General features: G+C 48.7%; 1 protein-coding gene across 1 annotated transcript in view; it reads right to left on the bottom strand.

Moving 5' to 3' along the window:
* The window catches only part of LOC146869750 (fucolectin-like), a 160,816-nt gene that overhangs the window by 7,904 nt on the left and 128,380 nt on the right, over positions 1-24,532 (bottom strand). Inside the window, exons 5-7 of the mRNA XM_085654607.1 lie at positions 17,160-17,308; positions 10,880-10,971; positions 5,888-5,966 (exon numbers count right to left, since the gene is read on the bottom strand). Coding sequence (XP_085510733.1) covers positions 5,888-5,966; positions 10,880-10,971; positions 17,160-17,308 — 320 coding nt within the window. The remainder of the gene's footprint in view (positions 1-5,887; positions 5,967-10,879; positions 10,972-17,159; positions 17,309-24,532) is intronic.

Genomic DNA, 24,532 nt, shown 5'->3' with positions numbered 1-24,532 from the left:
CCTATTGCATTGCAAATGCTTGTTGTATATATCCCGCTGCAGATCCTCCACTTTGTTGGGTGTCCTGGGTGGGGGCAGGGAATTGGGCACCCCTGGGGGTCTTGGGAGCTAGGCCCTGAGCGTAATCCCTCGGTGGTCATCTCCCGAGGGGTTGGGAGCCCCAGGGGTGCTGGACGCAGGGCCTGGCCATGCCCTAGTCCACGACGCACAAGGTGATGGTCAATTTTAAGAATTCACTGAAAAAACAGAGGTTTAAGGGGAGGAATTGTAATAATATCTTACTGTATATTAAAAAACCTTAGATATTCACTGAAAACACAAAGATTAGCTTGAAGTTCTAGTTAGCTATGGTAAGAATATCTTACTTTGCTTACAAAAAAACCTTAGAAATTCACTGAAAAAAACAAAGGTAAAGTGACATTATAGTTAGGTATGATAATAATACATTACTTTGTATTTTAAATTGATTAAATAAATCACTGAAATTCATCAGTTATTTTTATCTCAGGTAACTATAACTCCTACCCTAAAGAAACTATACCTCGCACCCTCCCCATGCACTGCTAATTACCTCACATATTACATCACACATGACATGTTCAATGACTTCATTGATGAAATCACTGCACCATCTGAAACAACATCATTGATGAAAACACTGTGGCTCTGATAAAAAGGTCTGGTGGTGCTAGGGATTCTCAAAAGACCGTATGCCGCCACCACTGTTCTACATGCTAAACCCATGTCAGGGATTTTAACCCCCATCACTAAATGAGGGCATGCTTTGTGTGCCCTCCAGGTCACAGGACAAGTCCCTGACCTCTTCATGTCAGGGATAGGCATCTGAGCATATGCAAGATGAGTGTGGAGCCAAGGCCAGAAATCAAAAGTCAGGATACCACATACACACAGTAGGGCACTCAGGGCAGAGAACAGACCTATACACCATGTAGGGGTAGGGGTCATTGCCGTCCCAGCACAGAGGCACCTGATGCTATCTTAGGTGCTCGCCAAGGTTTGGCACAGCCCTTCAACATGACGAAGAGAACAAAGTCTTTGTACCTGCCCAATAGAATTGCGCCACCTAAATAGCTTAGCCTTTGAACAACCTCCAGATTGCGTATGTAGCCCCCAGAAGGTGTTTGTAGGAGAGCCTGGCAACCCAGATCAAGAAGGAACCTGTCCCTGTCTATGCCTTTCCTCAACCCACGCAGTGGGGTCTCTGTTTGGCAGAAGAGATGCAAAACATCAAAGTGTCTAGAGAAGGGTGCAATGAGAAAAATGCTATATCAGAAAGTGCAGGTCTGTGTCATTTCTGAATTTGTCTGGGGACTGCCAGACACAAGAAGAGTTTCTCCCAGGCTGACAACACTCAGGTTCCTGAAGCATCTTGATCAGCAGTAGCAGTTCTAAGACAGAACAGGATAGTTGCAGTATTTGCATCAACATGTTAAACTTCATCTCAGTCATGGCCAAGGACAATTCCAAAGCTTCTGCTGTTGGTAACAAGACAGGAAAAAGTGAATGGATTGCTTCTGAAATGGCCATGGTGGAGTAAGGGATGCGATCTTCTGGGGATGTGTCGAGGCCACAGAGGAGTAAGGGATGCGATCTTCTGGGTATGTGTCGAGGCCACAGAGGAGTGAGGGATGCGATCTTCTGGGGATGTGTCGAGGCCTTGGAGGTGTAAGGGATGCGATCATCTGGGGATGTGTCGAGGCCACAGAGGAGTAAGGGATGCGATCTTCTGGGGATGTGTCGAGGCCATGGAGGAGTGAGGGATGCGATCTTCTGGGGATGTGTCGAGGCCACAGAGGAGTAAGGGATGCGATCATCTGGGGATGTGTCGAGGCCACAGAGGAGTAAGGGAAGCGATCTTCTGGGGATGTGTTGAGGCCACTGAGGAGTAAGGGATGCGATCTTCTGGGGATGTGTCGAGGCCACAGAGGAGTAAGGGATGCGATCTTCTGCAGATGTGTCGAGGCCACAGAGGAGTAAGGGATGCGATCTTCTGGGGATGTGTCGAGGCCGCAGAGGAGTAAGGGATGCGATCAACTGGGGATGTGTCGAGGCCATGGAGGAGTGAGGGATGCGATCTTCTGGGGATGTGTCGAGGCCACAGAGGAGTAAGGGATGCGATCTTCTGGGGATGTGTTGAGGCCACAGAGGAGTAAGGGATGCGATCTTCTGGGGATGTGTCGAGGCCATGGAGGAGTAAGGGATGCGATCTTCTGGGGATGTGTTGAGGCCAAAGAGGAGTAAGGGATGCGATCATCTGGGGATGTGTCGAGGCCATGGAGGAGTGAGGGATGCGATCTTCTGGGGATGTGTCGAGGCCACAGAGGAGTAAGGGATGCGATCTTCTGCAGATGTGTCAATGCCACGGAGGAGTCAGGGATGCGATCTTCTGGAGATGTGTCGAGGTCACAGAGGAGTCAGGGATGCGATCTCCTGGAGATGTGTCGAGGCCATCTCAATTTTGTAAGTTCATGTAAAGGTCTGCATCTACTTTGTAAGGTGGGAGGTGGATGTCAGCATCTGATTCGTTATCCTCTCAGCAACTATAGTCTTTGTAAAGTATAGCAAGAGCAGGTATGAGAATTTTCTATATTTTTGGGCCCTAGGAAGGAGCTGTGCCAGAGGTTCATCTACAAAACTGGCACAAACCTTTTCTCTCAATGGTTGGAAAATGTCTGCTTACTTTGAAGATGGAAATAATTCTGGAATCCTATTCGAAGGCAGTGCTGGTCGAAGTCTGTGCTGAAGGCACAGGGCTTGGCACAAGGTTTGCCACTGTCACCGGCTCCTCTGACGCACTGCAGAGGGTGGAGCTTGTGGAAGTGAGAATATAGGGGGTATTAGGGTCGGAGGTACCCGGCATCGTCAAACTCACAGGAGTGGGCTACTCTTTGGCTGCACTTCAGTCGGAGGGTAGTGGGAGCTTCCTGAATATGCATTCTTTGACTTGTGAAAGGTCTCAATTTTCACGGGTTAATAGATGGAGTTAGATATTTACACCTTCATCTTCTCTAATGCTAGAATCCGCTTCAAAGTCAAGGAAGAGACTTGCACTACAACCAACACGAGGGGTATATATATGAGAGGCTTACATCGCCGGAGTGTCACTTTTTTTGTCACTCCGCCGGCGAAAGCCTCCCAATCATATTTATGAGGCAACGCAAAGGCACTCTGCGCGGCTTTGCACGGCCTCATAGAGATGGAGTAAGACAAAACAGTGCAAGTCGCTGCCTTGCCTTACTCTGCGTCAAGGAGGCGTTCCATGGTCGTTGAGGTGGGTTTTCCCACGCAGCACCCACAGATTTTGAGCCTGCCCCAGATTTACTTAATCACGTAAACCTGAGGAAGCGGCAAAATCTTACGCCTCCCCGAAGCAGGCGTAACGAGGAGAAATAGTTTTCTTTCTTCTCGTTTTGTTCCTCTGTCTATGCGTGCTGCATTCTGCAGCACACATAGAAAGCGGAAAACACCGGTCGGGATTGTTTTTGTGCAGGAATGTGCCCCTTCATGCACATAAACAATCCTGCCTGCAACAGAGGCACCCTTGCGCCATGGTGCAAAGGTTCATAAGTTGGCGCTAGGCAGCAAATTGTGCGCCAGCACAGGAGGAAAGCACAGGAATGCACTGAATTTCATAAATATGGGGCATACCTGCCTTTCACATTGGCGTAGGACAGCACAGCAAGAAGACTTGCGGCACTGCCCTTCGCCAATTCCCCGTAAATGAGTCTGCAAACGGTGCTAGTAGCTGGAACATTGCCTCAAGGAAGAAGATTTCTCCATCCAATGGCCTTTTTAGGAGGTTTTTATTCACGGAAAGATCCGTGTCAGGAGACACATCTGAAGAGAACAAGGACTGCTTGGGGTGTTCCTATGAGACTCAGCCAACTTGTTCTCCCGCTCTCTGATGTCCTTCAGGTGCACTGAAGAGCAGGAGTTGCAGGCTGGACGGACCCAGGAGAACACGAGCACGTGTCTACTTTTTATGTCATGTATGACAGCGTTTGAATCACAAAACCAGGCAGACCTTGGTATCCCCTTCATAAAAAGACACAAAGGGCTAGATTTACTAACATTTTGCACTGGGTTAGCATCACAAAAGTGATACTAACCAGCACAAAATGTTTTTGTTCTAATTCATTTTCCAGTGTAAAACTTGTTTTGCGTTGGAAAGTACCCTGAAAGTAACCCAAAGCAGTGCTAGGCACTGCTTTGCTTCACTTAGCGCCAAGGGGGCATTGCATGGGCATTCCCATGCTACCACCCATGTCTTTTGATGCAAACCCCTATCTACAGACAAAAGTAGACAGGGTTTAGTGTCAAAAGGTAACGCCATTTGAAAGGAGGCGTTAAGAGGAGAAATGTTTTTATTTCTCCCTTCTTTTCCAACTTTGCATGTGTGGTACTCTGTGCAGCACACATTAAGGTAGGAAAAGTTTTAAAGTGTGTGTACGTAAAGGGTACCCTTCCAGTACAAAACCTATGGTAGACTCACCCACACACCCTAGCACTATGATGCTAAGGTGTGTGCCTGGTGCATGGCAGCTCAAATAAGCACCATCGCTGGGGAGAGGGGAGGAGAGTGCCAAATCTCTGTAGATATGGCGCACTCCTTCTCCCTCACTGTCACGCAACGCAGCAGAGCACAGCATTTTTGGCTGTTGCGTTACGTGTTTTGGGTAAATGTGGGCCGAAGAGTAGGGTGGGAGAAGAAAGAAGCAGGAGGTGGAATCGAGACCAGGCACCCACAGCAAGAGGTGGGCGAGCTACTGAAAGCTCGTGCCTTAAGCCTGGCTCTGGCTCAGCTTGACGTCCCATTGGAACCTTCAGCCATAACGATCTGAGCTTTCATGAGGCTTCTGCGTCCCACCTCATGCACCTCCCTCATACAAAAAAAGGTACAAACAAATCATTAGCCTTTGAGTTAGACTGAAGAGATAACTTGACACCCGTTTAGTGGTTGATTTGTATAAAGTGAAACCATAAACCCTGGATTAATCACGGCTTTCCTGCTTACCCAAATGGTGTGATTTTAGGCACCTTCAAATACGTGGGTACAAAATACCAGCTGTACAGAAACATACTAATCTGGGCCACATGAATATAGCACATTACAACGCGATGTATTACATCGTGTGCTTTTACAACGCTGTTGTTACAACGACTTGCAGTAGGGTGCACGCTGGATTTAGGAATAGTATTATTTACTAATCCTAGTCCAGTTTGCGCAACAGTAGGGAAGGTGTTGAAATTAATTTCCAATACCTCAGTGCCCCCTACAGCAATTCGTTGTAATGACTTGCAATGTAAATGCATCGCGTACTAACAACGCAGTCGTTGTAACGACCGCGTTGTAACAGTACTGCGATGTAATGACAGAGTTGTAAACACTGTTTCGCAGGCCACATACAGAGTCCACATGACCACTGTCATGCCTCTTAGTTCACTAATGACATTGTTGCCAGGGAGGGGATGAGCTCATGCGTAAGAGTTGGGCCAGACCCTTGGCTCGGCTCACCCTGTTAATTTGTTGGCTTGGCCACGTCTACCCACAGCATTGGCATCACCAGCTGCGGGATCCTACGGAATCTTTGGACCGTAAACCTATTTATTTTTACAAATTAAGCAGTGACTCCCTGTCAGCAGGGAATCATGGAGACCAACCCCCTGCAGAGGACTCGGGGGTGATGTGCCGCCTGAAAGAAACACGTGGCAGGCCAGACTAATCAACCAGGAGCCGGAAGCTGTACCTTTGTCAGACAAGTGACAAGGCATCAGACATTTCAGCAGAGATCCCCTGATGAACTGTCATCTTTCCCATGCCATGCTCCAGTTAATCAGTTTTTGTAAATAGATACATGTCTTTTACCGGTGCGCTCTTCTCGTCGGTACCCCACCCAGCTTAGGTTGGTCGCCGGGATGATGTTCTGGTCCAACAGGAGACGGAGCTGTGTTATCAACAGAATGAGGAATAACATATTAATGACAATAATATCAAATGTTTCTTCAGTAGAAATACTAACTCATCTCATCAAACTTTCAAAGTTGAAAGGTTCACTAGGATTCGCCGACACTCAGTGGACCTAATTTACTCTATTTTGACGCATAACAGCGGCGCAGCGAGCCTTCCTGCTGCGTTACCGTGCATCAAAATAAAAGGGCAGAAATGCACAAGGTACTTTGCATCCCCTTCACCGGTGCACAAACAGCAGCTTTGCGCCAACACAGACACCCTTGCGTCATGTTGCAAGGTGCCTGCGTTGCAGAGATGATTGTTTTTGTGCAGGAAGGGGATACCTTCCTGCACAAAAAAATAGTTGATGGCATTTTCCTCTTTCTTCTGCAGCATACATAGAAAGAGGAAAAAAAGAGGATAAATAAAAGTATTTCTCCTTGATGCCCCACTCCAACGCCTCCCGATTCTGATACATTCCCATGTTTACGACACTTTGTAAATCTGGGAATGTGTCAAGTTCCACGGATGTTGCACGGAAATACCCACAGCAACACCCATGGAATGCAAATGCGTGAAAGGGGCCCATATTCACAAAGCCATGACAAGTCACGCAGGGTGACTTTACGTGATCCTGTAAATAGAGAGCCCATTGCACTGCAGGTGCGTCAAAGACATCAAGAGGCACAATGGGCTTCTAAATGAAGGCGAGAGTTCTTATCCGTAGCAGGTGTGGTAAACCACTGAGTTAACTTACTAGGGTTCAGCCCAGTGGCTTGAAGGTTACACCCGTAGCTGCCACATAATTCCATGTTGTGCCTAACAGCTACAGACAGAATTTGCAGACTCTGGGCCTCATTTATAACCCATTGAGCCGCTAGCAAGCCACTTTTGTGATGCACCTGCAGTGCAATGGGCTTTTCCATATTTACAAGGCCACGTGAAGTCACCCTGCGTGACTTTTCATGCCCATGTTCTCCCCCAAGCTGTATTGCACAGCCTGGGTGGAGAACATGCACAGCCTCCCAGTCCCTCTCTGAGCACCCAACCACGGCACCTCAGACCAATTGCAATGCTGCTGTAAGGTGGTGCCGTGATTGGCTAAGGGATTCTGGGAGGGTGTGTGGTTCCTGCTGCCAGAGAAGAGGATGGAGGAGAGGCAGCAGCAGGCAGCAACCTGATAAGTCCTTTTTTTATTTTTGTTCTCCCCTATACTCCCCCTACCGCCCTCGTTCAATAGCAGACGCTACTGAGAAAGTGACATAAAATCTGGATATTGTGGCTGCTAAATGGGGTCTTGGTTCTCAGCCCTCCCTTGCCTCCTCTGTATTCTAGCCCCTCATGTTGGAAAGGGTAGGTCCCTACTTGCACCTGGGACATCTCACTACCTTCGAGAGTTCAGAAGCTACCCCATGCAAGAGACACCCCCGGAAGGGGAATGTTGGATGAGATGACACAGTGGGCCTGATACTCAAAAACACTACTGAGTGTAAATTCTGCTTACTAGTGCATATTGCAAACCCTCCACTAATACGCAAGGATCCGCGCATGCGTAATAGCACCCGACAATGGCGTAATAATATTTACATAACTAAATCCTATCCCAGTGGAACTTCTGCCGAGAAAGAGATATATAAGTGGAAAGGATGTGCCACAAAACACACCAAAGTCTGGGGGGCTTGGACCTCAAGGTGCGGGTGCACCGCGCGTTCCCTGATGCTATTCTGTTCACTCGGACTGTGGTGACTGCGTTTATTGACTACGTTGGGGAGGGGGAATTCACGGTTTCAGTTTGCTATGATATTTGCGCTTGTTCCTAATCCATATCTATCCTTGTATTGTTGGTATAGGAAATCAATAAAAAGAAAGATAAAAAAAATCCTACCCCAGTGACAGGAGAGCGTGTTCCAGGCTAGGGACTGCGGGAAAAGTTAGAGACACGAAAGGGGCAATGTTTCTCCAATAATCACACCGCGCAGCACAATAAGTCACCTTGCTGAGCTATGTGATAGGGAATGGGCAGGACTGCACAGTACGGCGCATTTCTGTCATTGACCACCGCTGGAGCACAATGTGCTTCCTAGCGCCAACGCAGGCTTCTGTGCACCATGGTGCAAGGGTGCCTGCGTTGTACCTTCCTGCACAAAAACAATCCCCTGAGGCATTTTCCTCTTTCTGTGTGTGATACTGAATGCAGCAGGTGGAAAGAGGTAGTGACAAGGAGAAATAAAGATATTTCTCCTCGTACCGCCTCCGCTGGGGATGCGTATCCCCAGGTTTATTAGTAATGGTAAATCTGGGAATGTGCCAACATCCATGGTGGATGCATGAGAACACCCAGGCTCTACCCATGGAACGCCTCCGTGGGGCAGAGTAAAGAAGCGCAGTGATTTGTGCTGTGTTGTGTTACTCTGGATCCAACAAGCCTTGCAAGGCCTGATAAATCACGCTTAAGAGTTGCGTTGCTCTTTGCCCCGTTGCGTGGCGCAAGAGCGATGCAACCCTTTGATCAAGTTGCCCCCCAACTGTTTACGACCCAGCAGTCGGAGATTTACTCCTCTCAGGGCATGAGTAAATGGCTTTCCAGCATTTACAAAGCTGGTGGCGGTGTTGGGGGCAGGGTTTTCAGGAGAACATTATTTTCCACATGCAGAAAAAATTGAAGTTTTTTGCATACATGTAGATGTGTCTGAAGTATGTGGGTGGAGGGTGCATCTGAGAAGGTGGCACAGGGGGCAGGGGGTTTATTTATAGGGTTGGAAGAGGTAACGGGAGAGGGCATTGGCTGCGACCAGGGCCGGACTGGCCATAGCGGGCACCGGGCGTTTCCCCGGTAGGCCGCTAGGGTGGGGGCCGGTTTTGGCCCCCTGGGGGGCCGTTTTTGTTACCGGGGGTCGGCAATATCGGCCCCCTGTAAAAAAATCGGCCTAAACCGGCCCTGGCAAACTGCTCGGCTCCACTCCCCCTCACCCCGGGGGGAGGGGGTGGGGGGGTTCGGCTGAGCAGTTTGCCAGGGCCGGTTTCTGTTCCCAGTCCGGCCCTGGCTGCGACTCTCTGCAAGAGTTCTATTTACTGAAGATTACAGTCCTAATCCGGACATTGGCAGAGTGCACCTGCGGGAGCTTAATAAGGAACAGCCGCCTGCCCTTCTGTTTCCTAAATAAAGATACAGTATATTCCTTAAATGTATAGTGTTCTTCTGTTGGAAAGGGTGCTATAGTCGCCCTAGCAGGGAAGGGTATGCTCAGACGTGGGTCCCAGGCTCACTGTGCCACTGGATTCAAGCAACCCTGGCTGATTGATGTAATTGGCAGAAGCTGGGTGTAACTGTGCAGAGCGTTATCCCACACGGGGATGCTGCATGTAATTAAGCACAGGTGTATCCCGCCTGGGGATGCCGGGTGTAATTAAGCACAGGTGTATCCCGCCTGGGGATACCGGGTGTAATTAAGCAGATGTGTATCCCACCTGGGGATGCCGGGTGTAATTAAGCAGAGGTGTATCCCGCCTGGGGATGCTGGGTGTAATTAAGCAGAGGTGTATCCCGCCCGGGGATGCTGGGTGTAATTAAGCACAGGTGTATCCCACCTGGGGATGCTGGGTGTAATTAAGCACAGGTGTATCCCACCTGGGGATGCCGGGTGTAATTAAGCAGATGTGTATCCCACCTGGGGATGCCGGGTGTAATTAAGCAGAGGTGTATCCCGCCTGGGGATGCTGGGTGTAATTAAGCACAGGTGTATCCCGCCTGGGGATGCTGGGTGTAATTAAACACAGGTGTATCCCACCTGGGGATGCTGGTGTAATTAAGCACAGGTGTATCCCACCTGGGGATGCAGGGTGTAATTAAGCACAGGTGTATCCCACCTGGGGATGCTGGGTGCAATGAAACACAGATGCATCCCGCCTGGCGATGCTGGGTGTAATTAAGCACAGGTGTATCCCACCTGGGGATGCTGGGTGTAATTAAGCACAGGTGTATCCCGCCTGGGGATGCTGGGTGTAATTAAACACAGGTGTATCCCACCTGGGGATGCTGGGTGTAATTAAGCACTGGTGTATCCTACCTGGGGATGCCGGGTGTAATTAAGCACAGGTTTATTCTGCCTGGGGATGCTGGGTGTAATTAAGCACAGGTGTATCATGCCTGGTGATGCTACTTCACCTGTAATCAGTCTCTTAGTGAAGCAGTATCTTCCACGAGGGATGGAGGGAGCTTTAACATCTCGGATGAGATGTCCTCTGTACACGAGGAATGATGGTTTCCTTTGCTCAGTGCTTCAAGGGGCATATCGCTCCAGGTCAGTGCAGCATTGAGAGCCACAAATGCACGTTTTTTCATTAGGGCCCCCCTCTTACTAAGGTCTACATTACACCCACCACAGGCTGGTTAGGGATATGACAACCTTGCGGAACCACACTGCAAATCTCTGCCCTTTTGGTAAAGACCGTGACCTGACGACTGAGAGAAATCTTGAAAGGGTCATGTGGGACCAGGGGTCAGATGGAAGTAACCGAAGTAACCTTTGGGGGCGCTCTTTGACCGAGAGCTCTTGCCCCCCATCCTCTGGTCAGTATTTCAGGGCTCTGTACTTCCTTTATGTTATGTTATATTTAATGTATACAGCGCACGGCTACTCGAAAGTGTCCCGGCGCTACTGTGGCACGTGGCTTGTGGCACGTGGACCGGTGGGTGTCCTCGCTCTGCTCCATCCTTGCGGATGCACTGACTGGGTCTATGCCACCAGCACTGGTAGGGCAGAGCCTTGCTTCCCCATAGTGTTGCTGTCCATATGGTCCCACATCCGGAGGGCTCTGACGCCACCACAGAAGAGAGTTACACTGAACCCATAAATCCGGTGGCAGTCCAACCCCACTCAGGCTGACCCCTGAAGCCAGCAAGCTTACCTGCTCCAGCAGCTGGACCCTGCTCCAAGGGCATTTAAAGATGTCTTCCTTGCTCTGGGACAGCGCGGTGACCTTCAGCCCCAGCCTCCGATCTGGGGGGAAGAGAGATCGGGGGTCAGTGTGGCTCTCTCCCTGGGAGGCACTACAGCAGCGCGAGCCTATAGAACAGGGTGCTCTTGTCTGGCCTGGAGCAAAAGCCAAGGCCAAGCTCCCGCCTCCGCTTACCCGGGACAGGTCCTCCGACCAGTCTAGGCCCTCTTGGACCTTGTGCCTCGAGGCCCCCATCTATCTCCTCCTGCCAACTCCGCTCTCTCTCCCTCTCACTCCATTTCACACTTGTGACTCACTTTTTCAGTTTCCTTTTCTATTGTTTTCCACTCTTGTGTGTGTTTTTTAACTCTTCAACTCTTGCACCCTTTTGTATTTTTCTGCTCTTGTGCTCTTTTGCAACTTTCCAATCTTGTCCTCCTCTGTGCTTTGCCCCTTGCCTCCACAGGCACCCCTCCCCCTCCTGCACTCTTTCCACCTCCCAGGGACGGCTCCTCCATAAGGGCGGAGGAGCACCGCTCCACTGCTTTCTCGCAGTGCGGCAACCCCCGCACCTCTCGTGCTTTTCCCGTCTCCCACTCCCCCGCTCTTTACCTGCTCACCTGTGTCTTCTTGCTTCTTCCCGCCCTTCCTAGCCCCATCCACCGCACCCCTGAGCTCCTCGCCACCTCCCAGGACCTACTTAATGGTGGCTGCTGTGCAGCTGAAGGTGAGCCCATCTACGCTCATCCGTGCCTGGTCTGCGCCCAGTGCAATGACCACTGGTCCATCATCCCCACCCTCCATTGCTACTCAGCAACCACACTCCATTCACTCAACCCTGAACGCCCAGCAGCCCACTGCTGCCACACCGCTCCACACAGCGGCCATATTAAGACATACAGGAGCCACCAATCTGACATTACATATGGGCAACAACCCGATCGGTGCACAGCTAAATCCTTACACCTCGCACAGGGAGTCCTCATGGTAGGGCTCTCCACTGGACCTCGCTTCCTCCAATGCTCTCCTCCTCACAAGGCACCATGGTCTTGTTGAGGAGGCAGGCGCTGGTCCTCCAGGCTCCAGGGCAGGTGGTCTTGTCAAGGAGGCAGGCGCTGGTCCTCCAGGCTCCAGGGCAAGTGGTCTTGTCAAGGAGGCAGGCGCTGGTCCTCCAGGCTCCAGGGCAAGTGGTCTTGTCAAGGAGGCAGGCACTGGTCCTCCAGGCTCCAGGGCAAGTGGTCTTGTCAAGGAGGCAGGCACTGGTCCTCCAGGCTCCAGGGCAAGTGGTCTTGTCAAGGAGGCAGACACTGGTCCTCCAGGCTCCAGGGCAGGTGGTCTTGTCAAGGAGGCAGGCACTGGTCCTCCAGGCTCCAGGGCACCCTGGTCTTGTCAAGGAGGCAGGCGCTGGTCCTCCAAGCTCCAGGGCAGGTGGTCTTGTCAAGGAGGCAGGCGCTGGTCCTCCAAGCTCCAGGGCAGGTGGTCTTGTCAAGGAGGCAGGTGCTGGTCCTCCAGGCTCCGGGGAAGGTGGTCTTGGTTTTCCTGGGTGATGTCCCCTCACCCAGCAGGGAGAATAGCCGGCATTTGCCTCCAGTCCTGGACACAGACACAAGTCTTGCAGAGCTTTCCCTCTTCACATTATCCATCTAGTTGGCAGATGACAACGCTTGAGGTCACAACCTTCCCCTTCTAATAGTCCTTTTCCAGACAGCAAATATTAATCACGGTCTGAGTCTTTAAAGTTTTATGTCGGGGTTCTGCTTCTTTTGAAGTGTACACTCTTCTCTCTCTGGAAAGATGTGTTACAGCAGACAAGAGTCCGGACCTGATTGTCGCATAACACAGCCCATGGAAGCAACCAGAATATACACCTGGAAGTCAGCCACAGTGATATGTACATCAAAAGGTTAATCCCAGCCCCCCAACCCCCAGCCCTACTCTTTATGACCCCTTTATCACTTCCATCTCCTTTCCTGAAATGTGTCAGGCCCATTCCCTGTGATCTATCACTGAAAAAAGAGCAGCCTTTGAACTGTACAGGGGGTTTCTCTCTCCCCTTCCTCCAGTGTGTCCCTCCCACCTCACAGGAATGAGAAACACACACATCTGTCTGGGGGGGGGGAGGGGGAATACCTCTTCTCTTCATGTCTTCACCAGGCAGGCCCGGGCTTCCCATAATGGAGCCCAGGCTCCTCCATGTAATGTACCTTTTTCAGGCACACTCACTCAGCGTATATTCACAGCACACTTACGGTCCAGTACTGGTACCTCCATGCATTGTACCATTACATGTACACATACATTCAGTGCACACATTCAGTCTGCGCACACTGTTCGACACTGAAGCTTGTCTATACTGTAACGGGGTGTTCTAGTTGCAAACACACATCCCGCCAGCACACACACTCACCATATGTGCTACACAAAACTTCACCCTTCATGTATTGTACTTTCACGCAAACACATCTACACCCAGGACATGCTTTCATAGCGCACACACTGCACAGCACTACATCTTTCATGTCACATATTCCTCACAGGCATACATACACTCAGGACATGCACTAATTCCACATGTACTACACAGTACCAATCTATCCCTGTACTATACCCTTCCCAGGCACACATACATTCAGTACAGAGTCTCTACTTCTGTGGTGCGCAGCACTCCACATCTACCTGATGTAGGCCACTGGTGTGTCAAGCACACATCAGCAGTACTTTTACAAAGGTGAGTGTGCCTGTAGGCCTCACTCCAGTGTCCCAGGGTAAAAAGGTCTTGTTCACTACTACTGATCACTACACTGTGTGCTGCCACCACTGTGCGTGTGCTGCTTCACTCCTGGTGAAGGAGGTAGCTTTCCACCACTATGAGGTTAGCACTTTAGGTGCCCCTCCCGGTCCAAACAGACCGCAATCTGTAAGATAGGCCTATGTCATGTTGCCCGTGTATGATCCATGTTTACCTATAACAAACGAATCCTCATTAGGGACCTGGACAAGAGTACAGTCGGGCACTCAGGGCAGCGGTGCAGGTCTTCAGCCATGCAGAGGACTTTTCCATCTCAACAATCAGCCAATAATGAGTTTGAGAGTTGAACGTCTCCGAGCTTGGGTGAATGTGAGTCAACAGAATCCAGGCAGCGGTCATATCGGCCAGGAAAAGGGTGAACAGCTGGGGCGCCAAAACACATCCCTGCTTTAGACCCTGGTGTGTGGCGGTCCTTCTAAATGTAATTTTAAGATAGGGGATGAATTAATATTTATACAACTCAATATGAGCTAATTTAATGTAATAGAAATTGATTTAATTTGCAGTAGTTATAGGATTAAGGTAAGCATCAGCATTACGGCAAGGCTATGTTTTTAAATTGAAATAAGATTAGGGCTATAGTTAGAAATAATTACAATACAATTCATTTCAATTGTAATTAAAGTTGTTGGGGGTAAGGTTAGTGTTAAAATAAGGTAATTTATTATTTTAAATTCATTGTAATAAATAATTCATCTCAATGTAGGCTACGGGTAAGGGAGTAATATTAATGAAATAGAGTTCACTTACATTTTTTAAAGAGAAGCGAGAGTGAAATGCAGGGGATGAAATGAGTGTAAACTCATTGTTAGGGATAAGTGGGATAAATAAATGTAAGACAAACTAAAGGTGGGCAAGGAAGTGTAAACAGAGACGTTTAAAGGCATGGGCAAAGTGGGCTCCGGCCAAGGGCCCCAGTCTTTCAGGGGGCCCCGGAGAGACCCAGCTCTGTTCTGCAGAGAGTCTTGCTCTGATGACCTTCAATAATTCTTAAACTGATTGTTTCAAATACCATTTTCCTTCAATTTATTTGTAATAGTGGGTGATGTGTGAGAGGCTATTACACACATTTTGCAGACAAATGTGTTTATGTTTCAAGCACCATCCATAAAAAAATTATATTAGCTCAAAACAGGACCTCACATATTCATATGTCACTGAGATTATGTGCAGTGATATTAATGAGCATTTGAATGTTACAATATTGAAAACACACATCATTATCCCTAAATATTAGATGTAAACACGTGTAGAATCTGAACGTGTGCGCTTGTGCCCAGCCCAAAGATGGCATGAACGAGCTGAAACTGGATCATCAATTCAAAGCTGTTCCCAAAAGGGGCTCCAAAATTAATTTGGCCCAGGGCCCCCAAAATCTTTAAAATGTCCCTGCTATAGAATAATATTTGAAAGAGCGGTAGTGACTCGAGGGTTCAAGGAAATCCTCAAAGGCAGTCTGTAAGTTCTAAAGGTGATATATAGTCAGTGCTTTACTTGTGAAAGAATAAGTGCTGGGCCTAAAGTGTTGCTGAGACGTGAGTGGCTGGTGCTAGTGGCCGACTGGATGGTAAATACCACAGCCGCGTAGTCTTGATTCCACCTCTTGCCTCTTCCATCCACCACAGGACACTCCTTGCCCCTTCATCTCACTACTTCAGATTCCTTTTCATCCCTGCTTTCATTATTTGCCACTGGTTTCCTTCCTTCTCTTCCTCTTTCTTTCCCCTTTTCATTCTCTTGCTCTTAGTCAAGGCCTTTGGAGGGAAAATAAGAGCTGGTTCCCAAAAATGAGTGCCAGCGGGCCCCACCTGCAACCACCGGTTCAAATTAAGCACTGCATAGAGCTCTTTTCATGCAAGGGCAATTGTAGTTCCTCCTATTCCCCACATAGATGCTAGGGGCCTTATTTATGAGAAGTGACGCATCGCTGCGTGAAAACAGCGATGCGTCACTTCTCAGTGCGCCCTCCTTGTGACATGATGGATGCGTCATAGTTACTGTAAATATGACGCATCATGTCGCAAGGAGTTACAGATACTCCAGTATTTCTGACGTATCTGTAGGCATAAAAGTGACGCATTGCTGGGGTGTGTCTGAAAACAGACACAACTCCAGCATTGTGTTCTTTCACATGGAGCAAGCCCCATGTGAAAGGGCCTGCATCAGTCTTTCTCCTGCTGTGAGGCAGGCGTAAGATATTAATGTCATGGCGTCCTAGAAATTGTGCACTGAAATCTCATAGAGTTCAATGCGTCACTTCTACGAGGTTTGATGTAGGGGAATGCACTCCCTGCATACATTATACCTGGCGCATGTATAATGTGGCGCAGGGGTTGCCTAGATGCGTCACTTTGTGACTATGGCGCAACATGGTGCATTTTTTACGCCGCTGGTGCGTCACACCAGTCGCGTAAAAGTGACGCAAGGCCTCATAAATAAGTCCCTGAGTGACTCCTTAAAAGCAAACCGAAGTCACGTCACTGTTCATCCTCTCTTCTGGCTGCTAAATATGGAAAAGGCATACGTGGTCTACCATCCTTCCAAGGTCAATAAATGGAACACTATGACATAGGGTAAGGGTAAAACCTGTCATTTACAACGCATACGAGTGGTGGAAATATGGTAGAAAGTGCTATGTAAATAATGTACCATCGTTCAGTGATAGTCTGTCTATCACTCTCTTCTGCTTTTACTGACTTCGGCATGCATTACCGTCTCCTTCTTTGTGTCTCTTTTTTCTATGTTCCATTCTTCTCTATTAATGCCAGCTCCCACCTGCTTTAGGTGTTCTTGCAGCCTGCTCCTCCCCCTTTCCTGCTCTCTTTGTGCTCCAGCTCTCAGCTGCCTCGAGCTGCACACTCCAGACTAGCTGTAAATTTAGCCCATTTCAGCAGAAAGTTAAAAGTAACTTTTGTGAAATATTTAAATTTCGCATTCTTTATTTTGAACCTGATCTTCGCTACTTTCTGAAAGCTGTTATTGAGGGGCTATTTTTCATGGGTTGCTCTTGTTTTGTCATGTCCAAAGGTACTGCTCTGCTTCTGTCTGGCCCTAAATCCATGCTGGCCCTAGTCTATAGGCAAGACACTGCCTATAGACCAATTCAAGGGGGACCAACATTGGTCTGGTCCAGGGCCGGGAACTCTGTAAATGACCCACTTTTAGATTATTTGTTTGTACATTTATCTCAAGTGGCTAACCTGAAAATCCGGCATGGATCCAGCCTGCGAAGAACGGTGTTGGACACCACTGGTCTGGGATATATATGTTAGGCGCATAGACCCATGTTAACGCTCTAAGGGGTCGATGAAGAAGGAGAGACACATTGCATATATCTCACCCGGTCCATGCTGACAGGTCACTTACATCTCTTACTCCCCGATATAGCTCCATACTTTGGCCACATTTCACCCACCTGTCGCCCAGCACCCCTATACTCACCCCACTTGGGTAGTGCAAAGACCTGCACTTCACACAGCGACAGGATTTCTGCTCGTCCAGGTATCACCACTGTGACATAGCGCCCAGGCATCCCGCTGCAGGCATAGGACTGCGTGGCACCAGTGCCCAGGCTCTGGATGGTAGCACACCTGTGGGTTCAAGTGTCATTGACAAGTTAGTGACCTACACTAGTCTCCTATGATCTTACTTCCACCATCTGCACCTCAAGTCTGTAGAGCGGCACCTGTCCAACAAAGGACCTGTCCAGTGAAATGTTACTGTTCAGCGCCTCTTAAACCCCATACTTGTCTGGCCTCGTGAGAACAGGTATCATGGGCCCGATTCAGAATAATAAAGTTAAACCAAAAGTCTAACTTAGACCGAAAGTCTAACTTTACTACTTTTCGATATTCACAAACGTAAAGTTAGACCAAAAGTCATAAACATAGACCATTGACTTTTTGTCTAACTTTACCTTTGTGAATACGGAAAGTAGTAACATTAGACTTTTGGTCTAACTTTACTACTAGTAAAATTACTAGTAGTAACTTACCTTTATAAATACCGAAAAGTAGTAAAGTTAGACTTTTGGTCTAAGTTAGACTTTTGGTCTAACTTTACCTTTGTGGATACCGAACAGTAGTAAAGTTAGACTTTTGGTCCATACTTAGACCAAAAGTCTAACTTTACTACTTGTAAAGTTAGACTTTTGGTCTAAACTTAGACTTCAGGTCTAAACTTAGGGCCTGATCACAAATTTGGCAGCCTTTAAGCAGGCCCCCACTCCAGCTCCCCTCCTGAAGACCGCCAAACCCGTATTCGGAATACCTGCCAGATTACAAGTTAATTTGTGGTCTGGCGGGCAGTGCTTTGGCTGTCCCACGGCGGTGAATTTTTAAGGCTCATATGTGAGCCTTAGAAACGCAGCGCTGTGAAACCGCCAAAGTGTGTTTGTGCACAGCATTCACTGTGTAGTCCATGCCCTGCAGGAACAAAGGGCGCATACAGACGGGAGCCACACCATGTGCGCTCCTGTATGCACCCCCTGGCCCAGAGACAGCTGGTTCCTCACAGCCACTCTTTTAATGTAGCAGTTAAGAAACTCGTAATATGCTTGGCGGTGCAGCACCGCCAGCATATTGCAGCCCAGCTGCAACACTTCTGAAGGATCACGGATCCCCGGCGGTTGCAGCGGTCCTGTGGGGGTCTAACCACTAAACTCGAAATGCGCCAGTTGGACTGCTGGTGCAGTGGTAGCTGCACGGCCACAGGCCCTTAGGCTTTTGATCTGAGTTTACCTTTGTGAATCGGGCCCTTGGACTTTTGATCTAAGTTTACCTTTGTGAATCGGGCCCTTAGACATCAGGTCCAAACTCAAACTTCAGATCTAAGTTCACCTTTGTAAAAAAAGCCCTTGGACTTCAGGTCTTAGACTTCAGGTCTAAGTTTACCTTTGTGAATCGGCCCCTTAGACTTTTGGTCTAAGTTTATCTTTGTGAATTGGGCCCTTAGACTTTTGATCTAAGTTTACCTTTGTGAATCGGGCCCATAGACTTCAGCCCTAAACGTAGACTTTTGGGTAAAGTTTACCCATGTGAAGTGGACCCCTTGTGCTCACCCACGGGAGCCCATGCATTAGACCTGCAGACCACCTCTCTCAGACGGGGGCCTGACGTATGAAGTCCATGAACATTCAAGTATAAAAGATATTTGGCTGTTGAGCGAGGGGAGTAACACCTCCAGTAATAACAGGGAGCCATTGTGTGGCGATCTCCTTTTTAAAGGTGGGCGCTCGAGGCTTTGTGTAGGGACTGAGTCTGCTCGAGTAAACACTATCATCGTGTAAATAAGAGGAGCCATATTTTGAAGATGGAGAACACTCGTTTGAAGACCTCATGCTAAAAGACTGACACCCGTCATGTGGAGGCTGGACTAAAACGTTCAGATTTGAATGTGTGCTAAATACAAGGTGTGTGCCTGTAGCTGTGATGTGTAAAGGGTTCACCTCAGTCATGCTGCTTGTGTGACATGTAAGGGGTGTGTGCTTGTGCTTAAGAGGTGTGCACCTGTGCTTAAGATGTGTGTTCCTCTGCTTAAGAGATGTGAGCCTCTTCTTAAGAGGTGTGTGCCTGCGCTTAAGATATGTGTGCCTGTGCTTAAGAGGTGTGTGCCTGTGCTTAAGAGATGTGCATCTGTGCCTAAGTGGTGTGAGCCTGTGCTTAAGAGGTGTGTGCCTCTGCTTAAGAGGTGTGTGCCTGCACTTAAGAGATGTGTGCCTGTGTTTAAGAGGTGTGTGCCTGTGCTTAAGAGATGTGCACCTGTGCCTAAGGGGTGTGAGCCTGTGCTTAAGAGGTGTGTGCATCTGCTTCAGAGGTGTGTGCGTGCGCTTAAGAGATGTGTGCCTGTGCTTAAAAGGTGTGTGCCTGTGCTTAAGAGATGTGCACCTGCGCCTAAGGGGTGTGAGCCTGTGCTTAAGAGGTGTGTGCCTCTGCTTAAGAGATGTGCGCCTGTGCTGAAGAGGTGTGCACCTGCGTTTAAGAGGTGTGCGCCTCTGCTTAAGAGGTGTGTGCCTGCGCTTAAGAGATGTGTGCCTGTGCTTAAGAGATGTGCACCTGTGCCTAAGGGGTGTGAGCCCGTGCTTAAGAGGTGTGCACTTGTGCTTAAGAGGTGTGTGCTTGTGCTTAAGAGGTGTGTGCCTGCGCTTAAGAGATGTGTGCATGTGCTTAAGAGGTGTGTGCCTCTGCTTAAGAGGTGTTCGCCTGTGCTTGAGAGGTGTGCGCCTGTGCTTAAGAGATGTGCAACTCTGCCTAAGGGGGGTGAGCCTGTGATTAAGAGGTGTGAGCCTGTGCTTAAGAGGTGTGTGCCTCTGCTTGAGAGGTGTGTGCCTGCGCTTAAGAGATGTGCACCTGTGCCTAAGGGGTGTGCCCCTGTGCTTAAGAGCTGTGCGCCTGTGCTTAAGAGGTGTGCGCCTGTGCTTAAGAGGTGTGTGCCTCTGCTTAAGAGGTGTTCGCCTGTGCATGTGAGGTGTGTGCCTGTGCTTGAGAGGTGTGCGCCTGTGCTTAAGAGATGTGCAACTCTGCCTAAGGGGGGTGAGCCTGTGATTAAGAGGTGTGCGCCTGTGCTTAAGAGGTGTGTGCCTGTGCCTAAGAGGTGTATGCCTCTGCTTAAGAGGTGTGCGCCTGTGTCTTAAGAGGTGTGTGCCTGTGATTAAGAGGTGTGCGCCTGTGCTTAAGAGGTGTGTGCCTGTGATTAAGAGGTGTGCGCCTGTGCTTAAGAGGTGTGTGCCTCTGCTTGAGAGGTGTGTGCCTGCGCTTAAGAGATGTGCACCTGTGCCTAAGGGGTGTGAGCCTGTGCTTAAGAGGTGTGCACTTGTGCTTAAGAGGTGTGCGCTTGTGCTTAAGAGGTGTGTGCCTGCGCTTAAGAGATGTGTGCATCTGCTTAAGAGGTGTGCGCCTGTGCTTAAGAGGTGTGTGCATCTGCTTAAGAGGTGTACGCCTGTGCTTAAGAGGTGTGCGCCTGTGCTTAAGAGGTGTGCGCCTGTGCTTGAGAGGTGTGTGCCTGTGCTTAAGAGGTGTGTGCATCTGTGCTGAAGAGGAGTGTGCCTGTGCTTAAGAGGTGTGCGCCTGTGCTTAAGAGGTGTGTGCCTCTGCTTAAGAGGTGTTCGCCAGTGCATGAGAGGTGTGTGCCTGTGCTTGAGAGGTGTGCACCTTTGCTTAAGAGATGTGCAACTCTGCCTAAGAGGTGTGTGCCTGTGATTAAGAGGTGTGAGCCTGTGCTTAAGAGGTGTGCGCCTGTGCCTAAAGGGTGTGAGCCTGTGATTAAGAGGTGTGAGCCTGTGCTTAAGAGGTGTGCGCCTCTGCTGAAGAGGAGTGTGCCTGTGCTTAAGAGGTGTGCGCCTGTGCTTAAGAGGTGTGTGCCTCTGCTTAAGAGGTGTTCGCCTGTGCATGAGAGGTGTGTGCCTGTGCTTGAGAGGTGTGCACCTTTGCTTAAGAGATGTGCAACTCTGCCTAAGAGGTGTGTGCCTGTGATTAAGAGGTGTGAGCCTGTGCTTAAGAGGTGTGCGCCTGTGCCTAAAGGGTGTGAGCCTGTGATTAAGAGGTGTGAGCCTGTGCTTAAGAGGTGTGCGCCTCTGCTGAAGAGGTGTGCGCCTGTGCTTAAAAGAAGCGCGTCCGTGCTTAAGAGGTGTGGGCATCTGCTTAAGAGAAATGCTCCTGTGCTTAAGAGGTGTGCGCCTGTGCTTAAGAGGTGTGCACCTGTGCTTAAGAGATGTGCGCCTGTGCTTAAGAGGTGTGCACATGTGCTTAAGAGGTGTGTGCCTGTGCTTAAGAGGTGTGCGCCTGTGTCTTAAGAGGTGTGCGCCTGTGCTTAAGAGTTAAGAGGTGTGCGCCTGTGCTTGAGAGGTGTGTGCCTGTGCTTAAGAGGTGTGTGCATCTGTGCTGAAGAGGAGTGTGCCTGTGCTTAAGAGGTGTGCACCTGTGCTTAAGAGGTGTGCGCTTGTGCTTAAGAGGTGTGCGCTTGTGCTTAAGAGGTGTGCACCTATGCTTAAGAGGTGTGCGCCTGTGCTTAAGAGGTGTGCGCTTGTGCTTAAGAGGTGTGCACCTATGCTTAAGAGGTGTGCGCTTGTGCTTAAGAGGTGTGCACCTATGCTTAAGAGGTGTGCGCCTGTGCTTAAGAGGTGTGCGCTTGTGCTTAAGAGGTGTGCACCTATGCTTAAGAGGTGTGCGCTTGTGCTTAAGAGGTGTGCACCTATGCTTAAGAGGTGTGCGCTTGTGCTTAAGAGGTGTGCGCTTGTGCTTAAGAGGTGTGCGCCTGTGCTTAAGAGGTGTGTGCTGGTGCTTATGTGTGGTGTGTACTGGTGGCTACTTGAAATTGACTATTCTTGTGTGTGTGCTGGTGGACAAGATGTGTTACTGGCACTGGCAGTGTATTTATGTTTTGTGTGTATGTCCAAGCTACATCTGAAAGCTCAGAGGATTAATGCATTTACTGCAGAGATCTGCATTTCACTCCTTTATGACGCCTGCTACTGCCCCAAGGGAGTTACTGGCCTTGAGTGGCGTCAGCAATAATCCCTAGTCTGTCAACAACCCCAAATCTGTTGTTATGTATGTTACTCTGTAAGCCCTGCTCCTTTGCATTGAAGATGCTCTTGTGCATGACTATTTTTATGTAACCCTTCATTACACACAAACACTACTACACTTTGCAATTCCAGGAGTAAGCCAGGAGTACTGCAAGAGTAAATCACAGCAAAGTCTTTATGAACCAGCCTCAAAGAGTCGAGGAGTGTAGGAGGAGCGAAGCAGACATAAAAGAGGGGCGTGAGTGTATGTACCCAGGGAACAGAAATTGGTAGGAAAGCCCTAGGAAGTATCCATCGTGCCGCACACGAAGACATTTCTTAGCTACTTCTTTAATGATACTTGAAAATGTCTTTATTATTATTCTTTTTTAATCTGACCTCAGAGGATTACTGATCATATGGGATGATTTAAAATGCATTTGTAAAATTATAAACTTTTGTTCTGTTCGTCGAATTAAGGCAACGCTAACTGGAAGGTAAGTTATCTTATAGATAGCTGAGATGCACTTTTACAATATTACCTCTGAAAGCAACTTCTGCACCATCCCTCAATCGGCCGTATTGTAAACACTTGTATGCTTGCTTCAACACTGCGATGCTACTAAGCCTAGTAACAATTATACTAAAAAAAATGTGTAATTGTTGGAAAGTGCTTTGACATTCCTGGGTTCTTGTGAGCACTAAACTACAATCACCAACATAAAAGAATAGGTGGAGAGCGAGGAATATCCATATTCCTCTATGGTCCATGTAATTAGTACATATGATGGGTTTTCACATTAATTACAATATATCATAGATATTCACAAAGTATATTAGTTTCCCATAACTCCAAATAAAGTAGAACCCCATTACAAATCTTAGTTCAAGAAATAATAACTAATAATTCCAATTCTGCCAGCCAACATGTTTCGCTGCATACACTTAGAACTTCTTCAGCACATATATGTGCAGTTTCATGCAGTCAAAACTCTTGCTACACTCCCAGTAAACAGCAATCATAAGCGTACATTATAAAATGTTAACCACTCCTACCCGTTATTCTGGAATGAAGTGGATAGGCGCGTAAGTTGTGAATCTTGAAAGTGAAACAAGGTCCAAATATGCGATGTTATGTGAATTTGTAGAGCGCTGCTAATCACCTGTGAGGGTATCCCGGTGCTGAGTAGGACAGGCCTGGGGGGAGGAGGAGACCATGCCTGTTTACTCTGGAAGCCCATGAGGGAGGGGGAGGTTCTGAGGGGTTTCGGGAGATCGTTCCAGGTCTTGGCTGCGAGGTATGAGAAGGAGCGTTCTCCACTTCGGGTCTTCTTGATGCAAGGGAGGTGTGCTGTTGCCTGGGATGGGAGATCAAAGGTGTCTGGTGGTTTGGTAGAAGTTGAGGCAGTGGTTGAGATAAACTGGACCAGTGTTGTGGAGAGGTGTGTAGGCGTGGGTGAGTAGCTTTAACTTCTCATGACTGGGAGCTGGCGGAGACTGTTGCGGTGTGGAGAGTTGTGGTTATTTCACATGATGTTCAGGATGAATCTGGCGGCGGCATTCTGGGTGGTTTGGAGTCATGGAATTCTGATTTAGAGGGCGTTTCCATTAACAAGTCTACTTGTGATAAGAGCCTGGGTGACCATTCGTCTGGTGTTCAGTGGAGTTCACTTGAAAATCTTGTGTAGCATTCACAGAGTGTGGAGAATGTGGAAGCATGATGATCTGTCTGCTCATGGAGAGGTTGGTGTCCAGGATGATCCATAGGTTTTTGGCATGGTCCGCAGGGCTTGGTGGGGTGGGTCAAGAACGGAAGGCCACCAAGAGGCGTCCCCGGGGAGTGGCTGTTGCCGAAGATTAGGACTTCGGTTTTGCCTGTGTTGAGCTTGAGGCAGCTGTGTTTCATCCAAGCAGCAATGTTCCTCATGCAGTTGGTGAAGTTTGCTTTGGCAGTGCTGGTTGAGTTGGTAAGGGAAAGGATGAGCTGTGTGTTGTCAGTGTAGGATACTGTGTTGATGCCATGGGCTCTGACAATGTCTGCGGAGCATCATGAAGAAGTTGAAGAGTATTGGGCGGAGCGATGATCCTTGAGGGACTCTACAGATGAGTTTCTTGGGATCTGAAGTGTATGGGAAAATCTAATATGATGTCTAAATTTGATCTCTTCTAAGCCAAGCTTGCCATGTCACGCACATGAAAATGGCATTTCACTTATGAGTTATGGGAAATCAGTGGTCTTTGCAAATATCTACAACATTTTGTAATTAGACTGTGATCCCATTGCGTGGTCGAATACAGTTTTGTACTATAG

The sequence above is a fragment of the Triturus cristatus genome, chromosome 1_1, assembly GCF_964204655.1.
Source record: "Triturus cristatus chromosome 1_1, aTriCri1.1, whole genome shotgun sequence".
NCBI classification, from domain to species: domain Eukaryota; kingdom Metazoa; phylum Chordata; class Amphibia; order Caudata; family Salamandridae; genus Triturus; species Triturus cristatus.
This window is presented reverse-complemented; position numbering and strand designations above follow the sequence as displayed.